Here is a 19842-nt window from a genome sequence, read left to right on the forward strand (position 1 = left end):
ATATTTCATCATCGATTTTTTACGAGAAACCCTTACTCTTTCACTCTGAGCGATTTTGTATGTGTTTGCAATTTTACTAGTTTTAGTACGAGGAATTCCGGATTGGACCTAAAAATAGACGTATTTTAAATCCGATCACCTGGAACAGTTAAAACTATATATACGAAGAATGTTTGTGCATGACTAGATCGAGGTCGAGGTCTCAAGTAAACATTACCAGGATTTAATTGTATTTCATTGCACTTCGAAAGGATATATACACGTACTCGTTCCCTTTATGGTGAAAGGAAAAGATTGCGAAAAATCTCGAGACTGAAAAATTACCTGTTTTAAATTATTATTTTGTACATATATATGCGTTAGTAAATATTTAACTAAAACTATGACTCTCATAATAAATTCAACATAATTATATTGTTAGCAAACTGTTTCGCTAAGGAGAAAGGGCTTCTTTGGAAAAAAGTTGAAACATAAAAATATTCGCACATTTTGTAACTTATTCCTATGTATATACATTTTTTCTGTAATTTAATGTTGTTTCTCACACAAATTGCGAACATATTTCATTATCCATACAAATACTTACATCTGTTGCCATTAACTATTACGATTTTTATTGCTCCACATGAGTAAATAATGAATGTGTGTATGTGTGTAGCATTTTCACGTGTTCACATAGGGTCAAACACATATTGTATAATTTTATTAAGGCAGCGCTCGACACGTACATACATTCATGTATTCGCTTTAATGCCCAAAATGAGGAGATATGTGTAGTTGATATAAAAAAGTGAAATTTACAACGCAAACACATAAATCACAGCGATAATGGTATTTTTTTTGCATGTTTTTTTTTTTGGTGTTTAATCTTTTCATTGTATTTTTCTTGATTTCTTTTGAAGCTTAATAATTTAAATGCACTTTTAAGTTTAGTTTGGCTTATGGCCTCATCTACATGGCAATAAACCCTCGAGTACGATCCGTCAAAAACGTAACAAGATTTCAATATTTGCTATGCGCAAGTACTGTGGTTAGTAAAGATAACAACAGAACCTTTTTCTATGTACTTACATATGCACATACAAGTATGTACTTACATTCGGTGGCTCGTTTAGTAAGCTAAAGAACGGCCGAGCAGTAAACTCTTACTTGGTCAGTGTTACAAACTAGTTTAATGGTTCATTAGGTCAGGTTATAATATGAAAAGCGAAAAGAAATCTACTAAAATAAACAAATTTCTTTTTAGTTAATAGTTTTGCATTGTTTTTGTTGCATTTTATTTTTTATTTTTATTTTTTAGTCTTAGCGCTTTCAAATTCTCGAATTATAGTACATTCGTATACAATATTTTTAATCGTACTTTAACTAAATATATAATAAATAACTTACTAGCTAGCGGATGTGTTTTTAAAATTAATACATAACAAGTAAATTTGGCAAAATAGCAAGTTTGTCAGTTTGCATTAACGACACTCGCGTGCAGATCCCCAAGTCCATCTACATGCACATATCGCTTGACAAAGCGAATTAACTTTTACACTAAAGTGTAAGTAAATTTATTACGCTAAACAAACGGAAAGACACCTATGCATTACAAATCTGCTAGTTTTAAATGCTTGTGCGAAATCACACAAAAATATGGTCTAACGACAGATTGCGAAATCCACGAAGTTTCATATGCTCATTATTCTATCAAAAAATAAGAAACTGGCAACACTCTTTGTATACCTTAGCTGCTTCAACTAACATTTCATATCACACCAAGTTCCTTAGCAATGTTCCGTTTCCGTTAATATTTGCAGTTCGCCACATCCGTTCGTTTTAAATAGTCGTCATCGCCGTCGCCGTCTTTTTATATTACGTGCATCTATTGGGCAGCGTACACATTGCACTTTTTGTGCAGAAAATCAAACCTTTGGTGCATGTCATCTTGTGACCCTTCATCATACCCTGCGCATTTTTATAGCAGATAAAGTAACTGCTCATAGAAGTTTGATCAGCAATTTTATCACCTTCTTTGCAATAGTATTTTCTTTTCTTCACCGGCGCTGATGTAGGCTTAGCCGTTGTGCTATAGACCTTCATAGCAGCTGCTTGCTGCACATACGCGTTCAGCATATTCTTCTCACTACTATCCTCGTGCGCGCCATCTTCATTCGCCGCTTGTGTTTGGCCACCATATTTTTGTATCAAATTTGCAATATTTTCCGCTTTAATAGCTTGCTCTTGTCGACGCTTGGCATCCTGCCACGCTTTCAACGCCTCCATTTGCAAGCGTTTATTCTCCGACACTGTATAGCTGCTGATAATTGCATCCGGTGAGCATACCGCGTACGTATGGGCATCACAAATTCGCGATTGTGCATTGAAGGCGGTATATGGCGGACAGGAGTATGAGAGTACTTTGCCATCCTTTTTGCTGCAGACATAGTAACGCGTACAGTCGGTGGTGTTCGGTTGACGTACGCCGGTAGCGCAAGTGATAACTTCAACATTATTTAAATCACTAAGCGATTGTGATTGGCCGAGTAGTGGCAGTATTGTATTCTGAAAGGCATCGTAGCTAATGAAATTTCCACCCATATTGATCAATTGGGTTCCATCGGCAAATGAAGAGGAGGAATGAGTATTATATGGCTTCAGTTTGTTTGCGCCAATTGTATAAGATGGGCGTGTGGAGCCAACACCCGCGGAGGGTCGCGGCATATAGGCGTGCTTGTTGCCACCACTATGCCCACCATAAACCAGCTCTTGATACTGATTGCTCATATCAGGTTTATCATTGTCATAGTTATAGGTGAATAATTGCGGCAGTGGTCGCGCTTGGTTATCATTGTAATCATCCGCTTCGACTTCCATGCTCTCAATTGTATGACCATTTGGACGTACCTTGACTTTGTGCTTATCCATCTGTGGCGAGAAGAGTGATGGCCGCCCTAAACTCATGGGGCGTGGCAGATCGTCGTATTGTACCGTTGGATAACGATCGGTCGATTGAAACAGCTTATTGACGTTATTATCATTTAAGTGAGGACTAGGCGAGAAGTACTCTGTAAGTGTTGGTGATGTGGGTTCAAAGTGTATGGGGCGTATTGTAGTGGCACCTAACTCTGTAGGAAATGGCGAAGGATATTGTGCAGCATAGCCGGTCGGTGACGGTGTAGTAGAAATTTGTGGCCGAGTTGTGGTGTGACTGATAAGAAATTTATTGTCACCAAAACTATTCGTATGGAATTGCTGGTGATAGCCGTTGCTTTCGGCACTGTTAAGTGGCGGATAAATCCCTAAACTTTGGCCATAGCTGTCAACGATTTCCTTTTCACCCGAGTTCGTGGATGTCAGATGTATAGGTATTACGTTGTTGTGTATGATGGTATTGGCCGGTTTGTTATAACTGCCGGCGGGTCGGAGTAGCTGGTTATGTCCTGACGGGTTATGGTAAGAATCTGTAAAAGGGCCAAACTTTCCGCCATTAGCATCATAGTCTTCTTGTGGTTTATTATTATTAACGCTGTTGAAATATGCTGCAAAGGGGTTTGCTTGTGCTTGGGTTTGAAAGGCAGAAGCGGGCAGGAAAAGTGGTTGTATTAGTGGTTGCGCGTAATATCCGGTGTTGGGTATTATTTTTGGTATGTTTTGTGTCGCAATCATTTGTTTAGACAGCTCTAATACAGTTTTCAAAGTATCTTCAGATATTTTTGGCGTATTGTGGCCATACTCAGACGTCTGCTGGTTGCCGTAATGTGGCAAAGTAAAAAGCACCGAACCCTCGGGACGATTTACCACAATTTGCGAATTCGAATAGCCCGTAGTACCGTAATGTTTCGGCAGGGTATTGGTCAGTACGACTTTTGTTTCTGGCTTTAATTTATTATCTAAATGCTCTTGTAGGCGTGTTTTATTTTTTGAAGGTATTTGGTATTTGGCATACGCCATAGTGGACTCTGCTGGCGCTGTAGTCGTGGTTGTATCTGCTGTTTCTTTCGAATTCTTCTCAAAAGTAGGTTTGATCAAATTAAACTTGTTTTGTATATTAAAATGCGCCAAGAAAGCATTCAACTGATCGGGTCGTAATTCCGTTTGTTCCTTCTCGCCCTGCTGATATTGATCTTTCAGGCCATCAATCAATTGCGATAATCGCTGTAGATGTGCCGTAAGTTTGGGATCGATTTTTGACTTTTTCGTCGCTGTGTCGGGTTTAATATCATTTTCATCGTTTTCGATGAGCTGCCCCTCATGATGTTCTTCTGTCTCGCGGTTTTCCGCCCGCAGAAAACCATCTAATTCCATTAGCTCGCCAACACCATCACCACTAGACTCTATTAGGCTGTCATCGTGCTCCACTTCTTCTTCGCTGCCCACGCTGCTATCTATTATCACTTCCATATCATTTTCATTTGCGCCGTTCTTCAATGTGGTCATCGAATCAGCGTCAGTAATAGTTCCATCCTTATTATTTATAATATATAAATCTGCGTCTCTCATCACATTCATTTGTGTTGTCTTCGTTGTTTGCGTCTGGCCTTGACCTAATACCGCCGCTTTATTCCTCTCATTATCCTCTACCTTGCCATCGTGTGTGCTAACTCCCAGTATGCACTCCCAGTCGTCGTCGGGCAATACGCATAAGCCCAGATTGTGTTCGTATATCAGGCCCGATTCGCATTTTTCTGGCACCCAAACATAGCGCTTGGAGGGTAATTCAATACATTTGTAATACGCCTCGCAACGTGTTTTGTGTGGGCGCGTCTTCTCCGGGCATGGCTTGCCTTGAAAATAGAGAGAATAGTAAATAATAGTAGATTAATAAATAAAATATTAGAATAAAGTTAAAAGTGCTGAAAAACACAGTTCCTTCCAAACTTAAGCTTTCTTTTAAGATTATACGAATACTTTTCGAGCAAGAAAGTGTTTTAAGAACGTATAATGAGGGAGTGGATGGGGTGTAAGAAACATTCAGGCAGATGTGATTTTTACATTTCTGGACTTCTGGGGATATCATTGTCCCTTCATTGTACACTTCTGTTAGGTGTTTAGCCGAGCTCCTCCTCTTACCAGGTTTTTCAATAAATTTTACGGTTCGATAAAAGAGGGCACTGCTACTAGCCTAAATTTTTTTTTTTTTTTGTTGTATTGGTACACTCTTCATATAAACGTATGTGGAGTTTCATTTCAATCTGTCAATTCATTCTTTGTTTGCAACCCATTTAGTACCGACGTGTCAGTGTATTTTCTATAAGGAAAAAATCAAGTGATTGAATTTTTATTTTTGGAAGGTTTAAAAGCAACGAAAATTTATGAACGAATGTTGAAAGTCTATAAGGATTTTTCGCCATCAATTAGTACAGTAGAAAAATGGGTTGCTGAATTTAAACATGGTCGTACAAGCCTTAAAGACGATCCACGTCAAGGACGTCCAAAAACAGCAACAACACCATAAATCGTAGGGAAGTACAGGAAACCGTATTGGAAAATCGCCAAGTAACTAAAAGAGATTTAGTAGAAACCTTAGGCATCTCATTGGGCAGTGTGAGCAATATTTTGACTGAAGCATTGGGTGTCAGAAAGCTGTATTCACAATGGGTGCCGCATTCGCTAACAATGGCACAAAAACACATTCGAATGCGACTTTCTCAGCAACATTTAGAGCGTTTTCGAAAGGATAAAGTGGATTTTGTGCAACAATTAATCACTATGATTGAGACTTGGATCTATGACCATGATCATAAATCAAAACGGAAGGCTAAAGAGTAATGTGAGCTCGCTCTTCGGCTCTGAAACGAGGTGATGTCCAGAAATCGGCCAATAAGGTGTTAGAATCATTTTTTTGTGATGTGAAAGAAATTTTGTTTGTGGTTTACTTGCAAACTAGTAAAACAATAAATTCTGAATATTATTACAACCTTTTAGACCAGCTGAAGGAAATAATTCGTGAAAAAAACCCAGTTTGCAAAAGAAAAAAATTATTTTTCATCAGAACAATACGCCGTGCCATAAGAGCATTTTGACAATGGCTAAAATCCATGAATTGTTGGAGCATCCATAATAGTCACCAGATTTGTCCCCTATCAAGTTCCATCTGACTCCAGACCTAAGAAAATGCATGCGTGGAAAACGTTTTTCATCAAATGATGAGGGCATAAAAGCTGTGGAAGCGTATTTTTCAGCAGATTCTTGCTTCAGGGATTATTAAGTGTATTTCAAGCCATAAAATTGTGTTTTTCCTTATGGAACCGCAAAACTTATTAAACAACCTAGTATTTGTAGACTACGTCTTGATGTTGGTCCACAAATGGAAAGACCTATAGTTTTAAGCCGAATCCGAACGGCAAATGGTTTTTTATGAGGAGCTTTTTCATGGCAGAAATACACTCGGAGGTTTGGCAATGCTTTCCAAGGAGCGACCGCTATTAGAAATAACTTTTTGTATCATTTTGCTGCTTCATGCACGGAGATTCGAACTTATGCACTCCCGAATAGTAGCCACGCACCACCCCATTCGGCTACGGCTATTAAGGAAGTCCTAATTTTCGATTTTTGAGTGACAAACTATTTGTGTGTCATTGACATTTGTTCGATGAACAGTAATATAGTACCTCAGATGTTATTTTTTAATTTTCATGATTTATATATTTTATAAGTCTCCTTTTTGGCTAAATAAAAACACATAGCTGCTAGGTGGCTGGTTTACACTGATTTACACTGATTCTCTTTCTCGGATGCCACCGACCAGCCCCTTTTAACAACATTAAACGTCTTCATGATCCCTTATCGTTAGCTTAGTTGACTTGGGGTCCATTTTTTCAAGACGCTCTCTTTGCTTGTTTGATAAGTAGTATTCAAAAGAGCGAGCGTCTTTGATGGCTGATGTCTCTGTCTAAAAATATAAGACAAACATTTTTTCCTTCAGTTGGATAATACCTAATGCAAGGAATTTGGAGAGAGGTATTTGTGACTTGGGCTGGTTTTGATATCCTTTTTTTCGGAATACTCCTTTGAGAAGTACAGGGCTTCGAAAAAGCGTCTCCAACGTATGTGGTTAGATGCTATCCCTTCAGCATTGCCCCAGCTTGGGCTTATGAGGCTATCATAATGGCAGGTTTATTAACACCTGAATGTGCTCTGTGCAAGAAAATTCATTCTAACAATACCTATACTAATTTTCTTCCCATTTCTGGCGTTTCACGATCTTTAAAATGCTTATTTATACCTTCAATCTTGAACTCAGAAAAAAATTTAGTTAGTATACAGACACTGTCGAAGCCTATTGCGTTTATGTGTTTATGTATATTATTTGGTCCCGGATTGGAAGTACGCTGTGAAGCATCAAGTAATTGGAAAAGTGTTTTTTGTAATAGCGGGTGCGCTTCAATAGGTGGTAGAAAAACTCCGAAGGTCATGAAGAACTTAAAAACTTAAACTAAACAGTTTAAAGTCGACACGAAACTGTAGTAAGCCCCTCCACTACGCCAAAATCAAGAAGCACACCACAAATTGAAACCGCAGAAGCTGGGCGAAATATACGGCAAAGAATGTGCACATCAATTATGTTAGTTTTGGCAAGAAGAAATCCAAATTGTTGCGCCAATTGTTTTACGCAAATGGTTTTATGGTCGATCATCATTCGATTATTTCTGTAATTTTATCGACATTTTCTTTAACATCAAAAATGCCTGAACGGAATCGACGAAACCAAAATTGCACGTAATTAGCGGTTTCAGTATTCATTCACAATTTCAGCTTGCGTGGTCTGGCTTGCATTTCCGCCTTTATCAAAGAAAAACTGTACAATCTATAGAATTTTCTCTTTGTTGACTTCTTTGGTTAAAAACCTGTAACTCACAACTGAATGGAACAAACAAAAAACAGCAAAATAATTGTTTGTAACGAGAAAAAACTTTGAATTGTTTGATCCATAATTTAGGAGATATTGTTCACTACAGGCATCTACCGAGAAAATAATGGATTTCTGTTTTCCCAAACTAATATATGCATGTATGTATGGATATATATGCATTTAAACTTCTTTACAACGTTTTAGCATTTGTGATCTATTCAATTTATTGAATTATAGTTCAAAATATAAGCCAAGCTATTATTTTTCAGTCACTTAAAAAATTTTCTGCTGAATTAAACTTTTCATTTTTCAGATTTGATGCAGAACAGCATCACTCACTCCAGCTGTTTTTCTATTTTAGTTTAACTTTTCGAAATTTTTCTACTCTTTCACTTTTTTCACAATCACTTCCGCTTTTAAAAATTTCCGTTTGGAAACCGTACCTTCCGAGAAGTAAAATAATCCAAATATTATCAACGCGTAGATTCCGAATTGCATGGCTATCAATTTTCGAACTCCTCTTTGAGCCCAACTAACTACACACGTAAATAGTAACGGAAGCGTATTAATTTTAGATTAATTAGCAACTTCAAACAATCGCGTAACGTTTTCGTGCTTCGATGTGCGTACAGAGTGTACTGGAGCCCTCTGTAGCGCGCGAACCGTTCAACACCGTTTAACTAATTCAATCAAAATATCCTCTACTTTTGTTAATCCCAAGTCAATCCGAATGTTTCGTATAGTTCTGATCCGCTCGCCGTCCAAGACATGAATGATTTTACAGGGCGAGACGCTCCGCTTATGACTAAATTTTTTAATACAATATTCATACTTTCTTAAACCCCATTTAAACGAATGCAACTAACACTAATGAAAATGAAAAAAGAAATAAACCAAAAAACAAAAAATATACGCCACGAAAATGTCCATCAACTGCAGACTGGAAATGCTACCACTTCTTCCGAGTATGTTTATTAGTAGATGTTGTCGGTCGTGTTTAAATTCGAGCAAAGTGTTAAAATACGAAAAAACTAAGAGGCAAAAGATAAGAAACCATTCTGACCACTGACAACTATGCGCTGCACGGCTCATCGCCACACGGCTCATATGTATTATATATTGCGAGCATTTTTCGCGCTCATACACACATACCTGTACGGCCGCACTTCCTAATATAGTACATGTAATTATTATTATTGTAAAAAAATGTATTTAACATGCCGCTACTCGGCTCTCATTGCATTCGCCGCGTATTCGCTAGTGTCTGTCAGCGGCTAGCTGACGGATCGGCCCCTGACCAACGGCCTAGCGCGAGGCCGGCAGCGACGACAAGATGAACTTATGAATTGTTTAAATAAATACTCAGTGCCAACAATTTTGCTCTTTTTTCTTTTTCAGTACTTTTTTTTTAATAGAAGCTTGTTTATAAGCAAATAAAAAGAAGTTTCACTTTTTCATTAGTTTATCATATGCAGATCAAAAGAAAAATATGATATATGAAATATGAAATAAACGTCTGTGCGTATTTAAATGTAACTGTCGCACAAAATATCAAAAAGCACTTATTTACATCTGGATGCATTAATGTGTGCGTACCAACTAATGCACATGTACATGTGCTTGTATATACATACATACATACAATGTAGCTTCAGCCGAGTTCAATGAATGAGTACCATATGTATGTAAGTATTTTTACACCTGTTAAGAAAGCGTAGCTTGAGCTTGTGCTTATTGAATATTGTAATTGGAAGAAATTATAAAATAAAATAAAAACAAATAAAAGCAGCTTCTTCCAGGATAGTTGCTATGTGCGGGAGTGTCAATCTGTTTATTTGTTGTTCTTGTGAAACTGTTACGCTTCATTATAGGGTGTGATATTTATTAACTTTATGTTAGTTTGGGATAAACATGTGACAGTTATTTAATTGCGTTGCGGTAGTTAAATTAGTGCTTTTTTTAGTCACTAATTATGTATATTTGTAGCTGAGTTTACATCACACTCAATCCTTTTATCTTGTTTAACACTATCAACGCTTAAGCGATTTTGACTGATTTCAATAAAGCGGACCATGATAGAAGTGCCTAGTATTCGGTGTTTTCGTAATATTCATAAAGCACAAAAGTTCTTCATTGTTTTTGCCTAAAAGCATGAAATATTTCCCAGAAACATTTGATGAACATTTCTTAGTCAGCTATTTCGCGCCAGCTCTTCTTCCAAAAAAATACGTAACGCTTCATCTCCCGGTAGCATTCTCACAGAACTTTGGGTATGACCGATAAGGTATGACGGTAGTAAGAGAGTATTTGTAGTAGCTTACAAAACCCTCTTTAGAAACGTTATCAATGCCTGAAGTCGATGTCATCTAAAAGTATGCCCAAGAAACGAGCAGAGGTGAAACCAGAAGGGGTGATATGTTATATGAGTAAATCCAAGCGTTGTATAAACATGGGCATGATGGATAAACGGTTGTATCATGTATAGTATGGTTGTATAACCGATTTCCATGTTGGTCCAACGGTTGCATGAAAATCAAAATGTGTTAATTTTTGGTGGCTGGAGTTAGCGGTAGTACAATGAGTTGGAATGTATATACGCAGATTGTACAACCAACTTTGTTTACATTTTTTCTTTTTAATTATATACACAGAAAAAAACTTTAAAAAAATTTAAAAAAAATATAAAAATTTAAATATTAAAAAAAATGAATAAAATTAAATAAAAAAATATAAAAATTAAAATATATAAAAACAATTAATAAAGTTTAAAAAAATATATCAAAATTAAAATATATCAAAAAATTTAAAAATATATATATAAATTAAAATACATAAAAAAATTAATACAGTTTAAAAAAATATATAAAAATTAAAATATATAAAAAAATTAATAAAATTAAAAAAAATATATAAAAATTAAAATATGTATATAAAAAAATCAAGAAAGTTAAAAAAAATATATATTATAAAAATTAAAATATATAAAAAAATTAATAAAAGTAAAAAACAAAAATATAAAAATTAAAATATATAAAAAAAATTTATAAAATCTTAAAATCTTCCTTCATTTTACAAAATGCGGCAACGCGTTTTGTATTATGTTAGAATATGTACACATACTATATACTACAGCCGTCCAACTCATTACACAACGTGTTGGAGTTCCTTCATATACCGAACATACATATGTTGAATATGTTAGGGTCGGTACTGTAGAGCCCTTACTTGTTAATACTTGTTACAATATCTAGAACATATTTCCAGTGCAACGGAGATCTATCAGGGCTGCTAAAGCTCCTCATATGGAGATGGAGATGGAGATGGCAATCAATTCTTGGTAAATGTCGCTCAAACCCTGTCTGCATTATGCCGGACAGTCAATTGGAATAGAGAGAGAGGAGCGCGGTTTAATACTAAATACTGAAATGTATATTTTTATGTTCCTTAAAGCAGGGTATACACATGCAGGCTTGTGTGCATACTTCATGACATCAGAAAAAAAAGCGCTACTTGCACTTTATAATTTATATTCTATATAAAAAATAAATTTCAAATTTTTACGTGATATTGAATTTACATACATTTCTTTTCCACATACTAAAGCAATAAAAAATTAGAAAAGCATCACCTAAAATATTCAAGTTATTTGTTTTATTTTCCAAAGGACATTATTTGTTCACATATATACAGGCATAACAAATTTTAAAATAAGGGCACTGATTGAAGATGGGACCAACGAAATTGGTGGTATTTTAATATATGCGCACAGGTACTCTATTCTTATTCGGATTGGTTGGTTGGTTTAAGTGGTGATTCTCTAAGAATCCAATTAGCGCTTTCGCACAATTTTTTTGCCTCACTTCGCTACCAACAAGTTATACGGGTGATTCCTTTACGGCAATCTGTGCGATTGAGAAACCTTATAAAGTTGTTAGGTCTATACCAACCAGCTCTTCGGGTTACTCAAAAAGTGATTTGCCAAGGGTTAGCAACCTCGCCTTCCATAGGGCAGGGCATTCACAGAGGGTGTGAAAAATAGTTTATTTTTCCTCCAGTTGATTACAACTACGACTATAAATTGTAAAGGGGCCCATTTTGGCTGCTTTCATACCTATGAACCAGAAGTCAGTTATCACTGCCGTGAGTCTGCAGACTTCCCTCCATTTCATATTTATCAATGTTAAGGTTTGTTTGTGGTTTTAGGTGGGCCGTAACATTCTGCTAACTTTGCATATCGTCTGACCCCTCCATCTACAATCCGCGATTCGTAGGTATTTTGAGGAGATTCCATTCTTGATTAGAATGAACCATACAACTCATGCGCGCGGTGGATATCACATTCAAAAAATAAATGTCATCAAATTATTTACCAAAAAAAAATCATTCCAACAATATTTCTCTTCTGTATTATCATTTTCCAATCTCAAATTCTTAAAAAAGCACCCTATATATGTTTATCACGACTGAAAATAAATATGCAACGGATAGTGATTTGGTCGGATATCCGGCGAGCTGATTTGACAACTCCATTATCTAATTGTCGCCAAAATACAATATGTTCTGAATTGACTTGCGAGACATCTTCCAACAGCAGTTGTTCACCGACTTCTGTATCCAGAGCTAAAAGATTACGAAATGAAGCTGATTCAAATGTTTACTAGTGAATCTCACGACACGTTTTGGGAGTTTTTCAATGAAATGGCAGATGGAAACCATATTCAGCATAGCAAACAAGATAAAGGTAAAGATAAAATCCCAGCTCTTCTTAATTATGATTAATAATTTTACTAATTGAAGATTTAAGTAAATTTTCGTTTTCTGCTCTTTGTTACTTTAGCACATTTAAATGAATTTCACCAAAACTAGTGGCTAGCTTATTACCTAACAAACATTTTTTACTTAAAATCATATTGAGAAACTACCCGGCATCTCTCGATTAAACTGCCTACATTTCATTTACCTTACCGGAAGCTGATTGTAATAGCAAAATGACGAAATGCCAAGTGGTTGCCATATAACTGCTGTAAAAGATGCTAAAACGATTTCTTAATATTAAAACCAAAACATATTTTACAGAATTAAATTTATAGAACTAAAGTTATAAGAAAACATGAATTAAATAAATCGTAGTGTTAATGTGCTTGTAAATTGTTAAAATATATCTCGCCTTATGCAAAATGGCTGAAATCGGTTCTGCGAAACGATTTGCAACTGAACCGTTCAGTTATTAAAGTCATATTTTTTCATATTTTTGCAAGGTCTCTGAGTGCTTGCGAAATCTTTATTTTCATAAATTAATTAACCTAAGTTTGCACCAACAACAAAAATACAACACAATTATATTGCACAATATTTTCTCTCATTTCAATTGTTTGATGCACAGCTGATCAGCCTGTGACAAATTTTTTCGCTGTACTGCTGCAAAAATTTTCGCTGCCACCGACTTACTGAAAAAGTAAACAAATTTTTTAACAAAGGCAAATAATAAGCAAATTGAGTACAATAAATTGCAATGTCCGTGGCAGAGTCCAATTTAACAGAGCAGCTAGACAATGAGGAGGTTCGTGAAATACTCAAGAACACCACAGACCTCCGGCAATATTCACGTCAAATTGAGAAGGAATTCAAGGATGTGGAGAACAAATCCATTGAGGATTATATTGCAGAATCTCAAAATATAGCTAGTCTACATAACCAGATCGGCGAATGTGATGATGTTTTGGAGCGTATGGAAACAATGTTGATGAATTTTCAGAGTGTACTTAGTAATATAAGTAGCGAGATTACGCAGCTGCAGAAGAAGTCGGTTGCCATGTCAGTGCAGCTCACCAATCGACAGTCGGTAAAAGCGCAGCTTTCACAGTTCATTGAAGACATGGCGGTGTCGGAGGAGATGATTGCGATTATTATGGAAACACCAGTGACGGAAAAAGAATTTGCTACGCAATTGAATGTTTTGAATCATAAACTTTCGCTGGTAAAAGAGCTAAGTTTCAAAGACTCGAAAGCGACGGGTGATATGAATGAAGTGCTGCATAAATTGCGCCTGAAGGCTATGTCGAAGATCAGAACATATTTGCTTGAACAAATCTACAAATTTCGAAAACCCATGACAAATTATCAAATACCGCAAAATGCGATGTTAAAACATAAATTCTTCTTTGAATTCATTTTGTCCAATGAGCGGCAAGTCGCACAAGAGATTTGCAGTGAATATATCGACACAATGAGTAAAATCTATTATAGCTACTTCAAGGCGAGTAAAATACCTAGATTACCCACGTTAAGTTCAACTTCGTAATATTTATGATTTTATACTTGCATTGTAGAGTTACTCCTCACGTTTGACGAGTTTAAAATTCGAGGAGTCTTGCACAAAAGATGATCTAATGGGAATAGAGGATAATCTTTCGAAAGGATTATTCGCTAAGACCACAAGTTTGAAGCACAAAAGCACAATTTTTACAATTGGCAAACGCGGCGAGATACTTAATCAGCAACTAGAGGCGCCTATAATTGTACCGCATGCCCAGTTAAAAAATAGGGTAAGTTATAACTTATAATGCATTTGTATTTATGTACATTTACAATTACTTGGGGCCTTTGCAGTACACTTTTGAGGCTTTGTTCCGGTCAGAGCAGTACGCACTCGTGGACAACGCCTGCCGTGAATATTTATTTGTAACTGAATTTTTTATGGTGCGTAGCATACAAGCACAAGATCTTTTCAATCAGATTATGGGCAAGACACTAACGCTAATGATTGTAAGTATAATGATCATATTTCTGATTTCAAATTTATTATAAATTTTTTTTGAAAATTTAGAAAAACTTGGAAACCAGTATTCAGGACTGCTACGATACTATTGCAATGTTCCTTTGCATTCAATTAATTTTTCGATACCAACTAATGTGTCACAAACGCTGCGTACCTGCGTTGGATAAGTAAGCTTACTGGGTAGTGAACACTTGCATGATTTGACTGATCAACTTTTTGTTTACAGATATTGGGACTCGCTACAGGCTACCATCTGGCCACGTTTTGATCATGTATTCCGTTTAAACATACAAAGTATACGCGATTGTGATCCCACAAAGTTCAACAAGGAAATGGGGCCGCACTATGTAAGTGCATGCAGAGAAAAAAATATATACAAATTTACGCGAATACTTACTTACCTACTATCCTTCTGCTTCACATAGATTACCCGCCGTTATGCCGAATTTTCCGCTGCCATTGTAGGTATCTCGGAACACTTCCCGAACGAACTTGTTAGTCGCTTACTGCTCGAATTGCAAAACGAAGTGGAATGTTTCATTTTACGCATGGCAGCTATTTTCCCAACACGTAAAGAACAATTAATCTACCTCATAAACAATTACGATTTGGTTCTGGGTGTGTTGATGGAACATACTCGCGACAACTCCAAAGAAGCGGAATCGTTCCGCGAACAACTCAATGCACGCAGCGCCGAATATGTTGAAGAAATATTAGCGCCACACTTCGGCGGCATCATTCAATTTGTAAAGGAATTCGAACACTTTTTCGAAAAGGAGGAAATGGATGAGTTGCGAAAACAAGAGCGGCGTAGCCTTGCTCTAGTCGCTAGTTTTTCGACAAATTGGAAAAAGTCCCTAGAAGAGTTGAATCGCGAAGTATTGCTCTCTTTTCCCTCCCTACTTACCGGCTCGCAATTGCTGCAACTTGCACTGGCTAGTCTAGTGCAATACTACCATCGTTTTCATAAGTTATTAACGCCCAATGCGCGTGCGCAGCTAACAAACATACATGTCGTAATGGTGGAAATCAAGAAATATAAAAGTAATTATTAATTTATTCAACGCACACTAATACACAGGTAGTCAGTTAGTGAAATTAATTCAAATAAAACATTCCAATAGTAAATTATTTTCGAAAATATCAAAAGTTTTCATATTGACGTAGGTGATGTGTACACATTTACTCGCACAGTTCTGTATGCTTGCAAGTAAGTAAATATATCAATATATACTTAAAGAACATTATTAAGGGATCTCACAAACACTGATACATATGTACATGATTAATCCTCATCTTCGAATATCATTTCCACTAGATCCTTATTGCTGACGCGTTCGCCATCCAAACGCTGTGGCGATTTCCAACGCAGTAGGGTAGGCAAAAATATTAAATGCGTATTGGGATCTTTGCGAAATGGGCAATTCAAGTCTTTCCAACTAGAAGAGATAAAAAGAAAGGAAAATAAAATAAGTACTTAATAAAGATAACGGCAAGAAAGTGTTTATAATAACTAGTTAAGTGAAACAGAAAATGCATTGCCGCACAAAAACAAAAGTTATTGTAATTAAAAAAAGATTAATGATTAGAGTGAACTAAAAACACAAATGGGTGTACATACATACATACGAATAAAGAAAGGAAAAATAAAATGTATAAATAAAAAACAAAACATTATACACATCTTGAAGTGGGATAATGTTTATGATTTTCTGATAAGCAGATAAAATGAGTTTGATTTGAAATTACAATATATTAATAAAAGTACAACTGCACTTATTACGCTAAAATTGTAAGCCTCAATTTATGCATTTCACGTGAAGAAAGTGGTGCCGTGGAGATAGAAGCGACTGTGCGAAATTTTGTTTAAGAAAATAGATTATTAAAATATGCCATAATAGCTATTTGAATGAGCAAAATGAGAATGGCAAAATAATACAAACTACAGGGTGATTAAATACGTGTACCCTGCTAGTACTAGCTGAGGCTGCAGCTCCCACTTTCCCGGCTACTCAGAGATGATATTACTTGTTATCAAATTCGAAAAGTGCAGAATTGAACTGGACGATAAGTTAAACTGAAGTAGACTTGCCAGTATTATGCCCTGCACTGGTACACAGATGGCACGAAGACACCAGAAGGAATAGGCGCTGGAATATATGGCACCAGAACCAAGCGTTCTGTCCCGATGGGTAATTTTCTAAGCGGAGATGCATGCAGAGATAAACTTAGATAGAAATTTCCGGAATGAGCGGATTGCCATTCTGAGCGACAGTCGAGGCGACATCCTCTTGTGAGACTAAGTCCTCCCTGGTCCATGAGTATATGGGAAACTGAATCTACTAGAAACGCTCAATCGCATCCGTTTATTTGGAGTTTGGGTGTAAATGGGAACGAAGTAGCAGACACATTGGCGAGAGAGACTGCGTCCTCACCATTAATAGACCCGAGCCCCGCTGCTATGCGACAACACACCATCAAGGAGAAACTTAAAAGTGAAGAGTTAATGCTAAGGGAGGTTCGCTGGTACCAAACTATGGGGATACATCAGGCGAAATCCTTATTAGAAGGTTACAACCAAAACGGGTTTAAAAACTCATAACCCTCCCCAATAATAAACGGAGAATGCTCGGGCAGACAGCGTAGTCATCTGCACATGATCGGGATATGGTCCACTGATTCTTGTCGTTTCTGCGACCAATCGCAGCAGACTCCAATGCACCTTCTCCTATAGCGCGGGGAAGGTTGAGACATCTCGGCAAACTGCAGCCGGAAGAAAAGCACATACGCTCAATCCAACCCAGCTCTATCCCGAGTTTAATAAGGGAACTGGGTCTGGATGGGGTATTGCGATGAGCAGAGGGCACAAAAGCCTATGGGTCGAAGTGCAAACTTCGAAGAAATCTATCTACTACAATGGTATAAGTACGCTGGTCGGGGTTATGCTGCCGGAACAATTGGTATTCACCTACGAGTGAAATGCAATGCTGCAACACCGAGCAAAAATACTATCGCTTACAAACAGCATTATCCAAAATAATGAGAGAAATTGTATATGCTGCTATAACTAAGATAAATTTATCAAATTTTTTTAATAAATATAAACTTTGTAAAAATATGCATATATAAATTTGTTAGATGTTTAGACGAGCTCCTCCTCTAATATATATTCTTCCACAAATGGAGAAGCCATAGTTTAAAGACGCCTCCGAATAGAAGATGAGGATGTTTTTCGTGGCAGAAATACACTTAGAGGCTTGGCTTTGCCTGCCAACGGGCAACCGCTTTTCGAAAAAACTTGGAATCATTTGGGGTTTCATTAGTATGACCATACCGAATGGTAGTTGTAAGAGCATAAAAACATTTCAAACAACTAATGCTGACAAAATGAGGAATAAGAATGTTTGCGCGCACTCTTAAGCCCAGATTGTTGTTACATTACTAAACGGTACCTTGTTGTATACTAGTAAACATGCTTTTTCGACGTGGTTAGACCTAAAGCAAAATGTGTTGGTTTTAGTTTCCAAAAATAAGAAAATTTAAAGGCACTCAAATATATGTTATTTAATTCCACATTTCGTCAAACGTTCAGCAGAAGAATCTTTTATTATAGTTTTGAAAATACTTCACCATAAGTACATTGGTTAAAAATACGTCGCCACAATAAATCAAGAGAAATTTTCTTACAGAATTATGCTCTTCATATGCAATATAATAAATGGCTTCTGTTTTTATGCGATTGGCTCGTCAAATATCATGTCAACAAGATCCTTTTTGGTAACATTTTCACTATCGATACGTAATGGAGTATTCCAGCGCAAAAGTGTTGGCACCCAAACCATTTTAAGCCTAGGATCCGTGCGAAAGGGGCAATTCGGATCCTTCCAACTATAATAAGAGCGCATAACAAATAAAATGTTATTGTACAGATGTTAGTAACTCGAAAAAAGGCTAAACAAGTGACTGGACGTGATGTATTTTGCACAGAATTGAAACCATTTTATATTTAGAATTAACGACTGGCATACGCATCTTCCGATTAATTAGTATTTTATGAAGGCAAATATTACGAATTGTTAATCAATAATAAGATCAAACAAGAAAAGTTGTTAGTATGTCATTAGTATATTATGTTGAGAAGTATGCAGAATCTTTGAAATTATGGGATATTTATTGCATCAACTATCACTTAAACTGTTTTAAACTTCGCGATATAACGTTGAACACCACTTCAACATCTAAATTTGAACGTCAAGGATGATAGATAGAGCAAAATCTTTTCACCATGTTTGTACGTTGTACATTTTTCTTTTGTCGCATGGCATTTTAATTAGATTTTTACCATGAAACGATCCGCAGTAAGATTCGAATTACGAAAATTGTGAGTCATGGAGAAACAGACATAAAAACATGGAAGAATTAAAAAACATTTCTCAAGAAGCTCGCTCAAATGAGTTGAAAATATTTCCACTACATAATGACCTCTACCGCCAATGTCCTACTTAGGTCGGTTTTACTGTAAAGACATACACATGTACATATATTAGTCATAAGTTAAGCGATATCATGGTTATTATCGCATTCACAGAAACGATAATTACATTACAACATACATATACTGACTAACAAGAATGACAACACATATTTTAATAAATTCAAATTAATTTTATTACTTACTATGCACGCTCACCAACATCCACATGAACGAAATGTGATTTTTCTGGAGCTTTAGTAAGTGCATCATGCACAACCGGCTCCGCTGCAAGGGGCGTTAGTAAATCAATAGATGTGTACACAATATTTATTTATGCATCATTTTCGGGACGCTAGAAAATACCTTTTACACAATAAGGGCACCAGCTCTGACCATTCTCATCCTTGCCACCGCTGAAGAGCACATGAATTGGTTGCCCACCGGCATTTGATTCCAATTCTTCTACCAATTTGGTAAACTCTTCATAACCCTTTACGTTGTGTTGGATAACCATTTTTTTGTTGTTATTTTGTATACCGCTTGCTGATGATGATGCAGAAGTTGATGTATTTTGTAGTCGTTGTGAAATCGTTGGATTTTTCAACGACTTAAATAGGTTCTGAAGTAAACGCGTTTTGATTGACTTTACTGACGTACAATAGAAGGAAACAAAGCAAAGATTGTGCTTCGTCTAGAAGCTCCGAAATTTTTTTATCAATTGAAAGCAATCAGAAAAAGCTCCAGAAAATATAG

At 36.4% G+C, this 19842-nt stretch overlaps 3 protein-coding genes across 4 annotated transcripts; 1 reads left to right on the forward strand and 2 right to left on the reverse strand.

Moving 5' to 3' along the window:
* Positions 1–1834: 1834 nt before the first annotated feature.
* LOC128863943 (uncharacterized) lies at positions 1835–8409 on the reverse strand. The gene is made up of 2 exons (XM_054103372.1): positions 8281–8409; positions 1835–4769 (listed from the first exon to the last, which is right to left on the reverse strand). The coding sequence occupies exons 1-2, from the start codon at positions 8333–8335 to the stop codon at positions 1858–1860; spliced, it is 2967 nt and encodes a 988-aa protein (XP_053959347.1). The 5' UTR covers positions 8336–8409; the 3' UTR covers positions 1835–1857.
* Positions 8410–13216: 4807 nt separating this feature from the next.
* On the forward strand, positions 13217–15756 carry LOC128863426 (vacuolar protein sorting-associated protein 52 homolog). Its single transcript, XM_054102579.1, has 6 exons — positions 13217–14093; positions 14167–14382; positions 14447–14602; positions 14664–14782; positions 14842–14962; positions 15041–15756. Exons 1-6 carry the CDS (start codon positions 13350–13352, stop codon positions 15668–15670), a joined length of 1986 nt encoding a protein of 661 aa, XP_053958554.1. The 5' UTR covers positions 13217–13349; the 3' UTR covers positions 15671–15756.
* LOC128863427 (thioredoxin domain-containing protein 17) lies at positions 15653–19833 on the reverse strand. Of its 2 annotated transcripts, none has more exons than XM_054102581.1 (3): positions 19453–19825; positions 19293–19374; positions 15653–16054 (listed from the first exon to the last, which is right to left on the reverse strand). In XM_054102581.1, exons 1-3 carry the CDS (start codon positions 19601–19603, stop codon positions 15901–15903), a joined length of 387 nt encoding a protein of 128 aa, XP_053958556.1. In that variant the 5' UTR covers positions 19604–19825; the 3' UTR covers positions 15653–15900. The 2 variants fall into 2 exon arrangements, with proteins under 2 accessions (XP_053958556.1, XP_053958555.1); XM_054102580.1 differs by lacking the exon at positions 15653–16054 and adding an exon at positions 18170–18503 and having other exon boundaries at positions 19453–19833.
* Between the last annotated feature and the right edge of the window lie 9 nt (positions 19834–19842).

Source organism: Anastrepha ludens, chromosome 5 (genome assembly GCF_028408465.1).
Source record: "Anastrepha ludens isolate Willacy chromosome 5, idAnaLude1.1, whole genome shotgun sequence".
NCBI lineage: Eukaryota > Metazoa > Arthropoda > Insecta > Diptera > Tephritidae > Anastrepha > Anastrepha ludens.

Excerpts from the sequence above, each read along its gene's own strand:
- LOC128863943 (XM_054103372.1), bottom strand. The coding sequence starts at position 8,335 with ATGCAATTCGGAATCTACGCGTTGATAATATTTGGATTATTTTACTTC. Across the intron at positions 4,770-8,280 it reads ATTATTTTACTTCTCGGAAG|GCAAGCCATGCCCGGAGAAG; the intron begins GTACGGTTTCCA and ends TCTATTTTCAAG.
- LOC128863426 (XM_054102579.1), top strand. The coding sequence starts at position 13,350 with ATGTCCGTGGCAGAGTCCAATTTAACAGAGCAGCTAGACAATGAGGAG. Across the intron at positions 14,603-14,663 it reads AGACACTAACGCTAATGATT|AAAAACTTGGAAACCAGTAT; the intron begins GTAAGTATAATG and ends TTGAAAATTTAG. Across the intron at positions 14,963-15,040 it reads AGGAAATGGGGCCGCACTAT|ATTACCCGCCGTTATGCCGA; the intron begins GTAAGTGCATGC and ends TGCTTCACATAG.
- LOC128863427 (XM_054102580.1), bottom strand. The coding sequence starts at position 19,603 with ATGGTTATCCAACACAACGTAAAGGGTTATGAAGAGTTTACCAAATTG. Across the intron at positions 19,375-19,452 it reads GTGCCCTTATTGTGTAAAAG|CGGAGCCGGTTGTGCATGAT; the intron begins GTATTTTCTAGC and ends CGCCCCTTGCAG. Across the intron at positions 18,504-19,292 it reads GATGTTGGTGAGCGTGCATA|TTGGAAGGATCCGAATTGCC; the intron begins GTAAGTAATAAA and ends CTCTTATTATAG.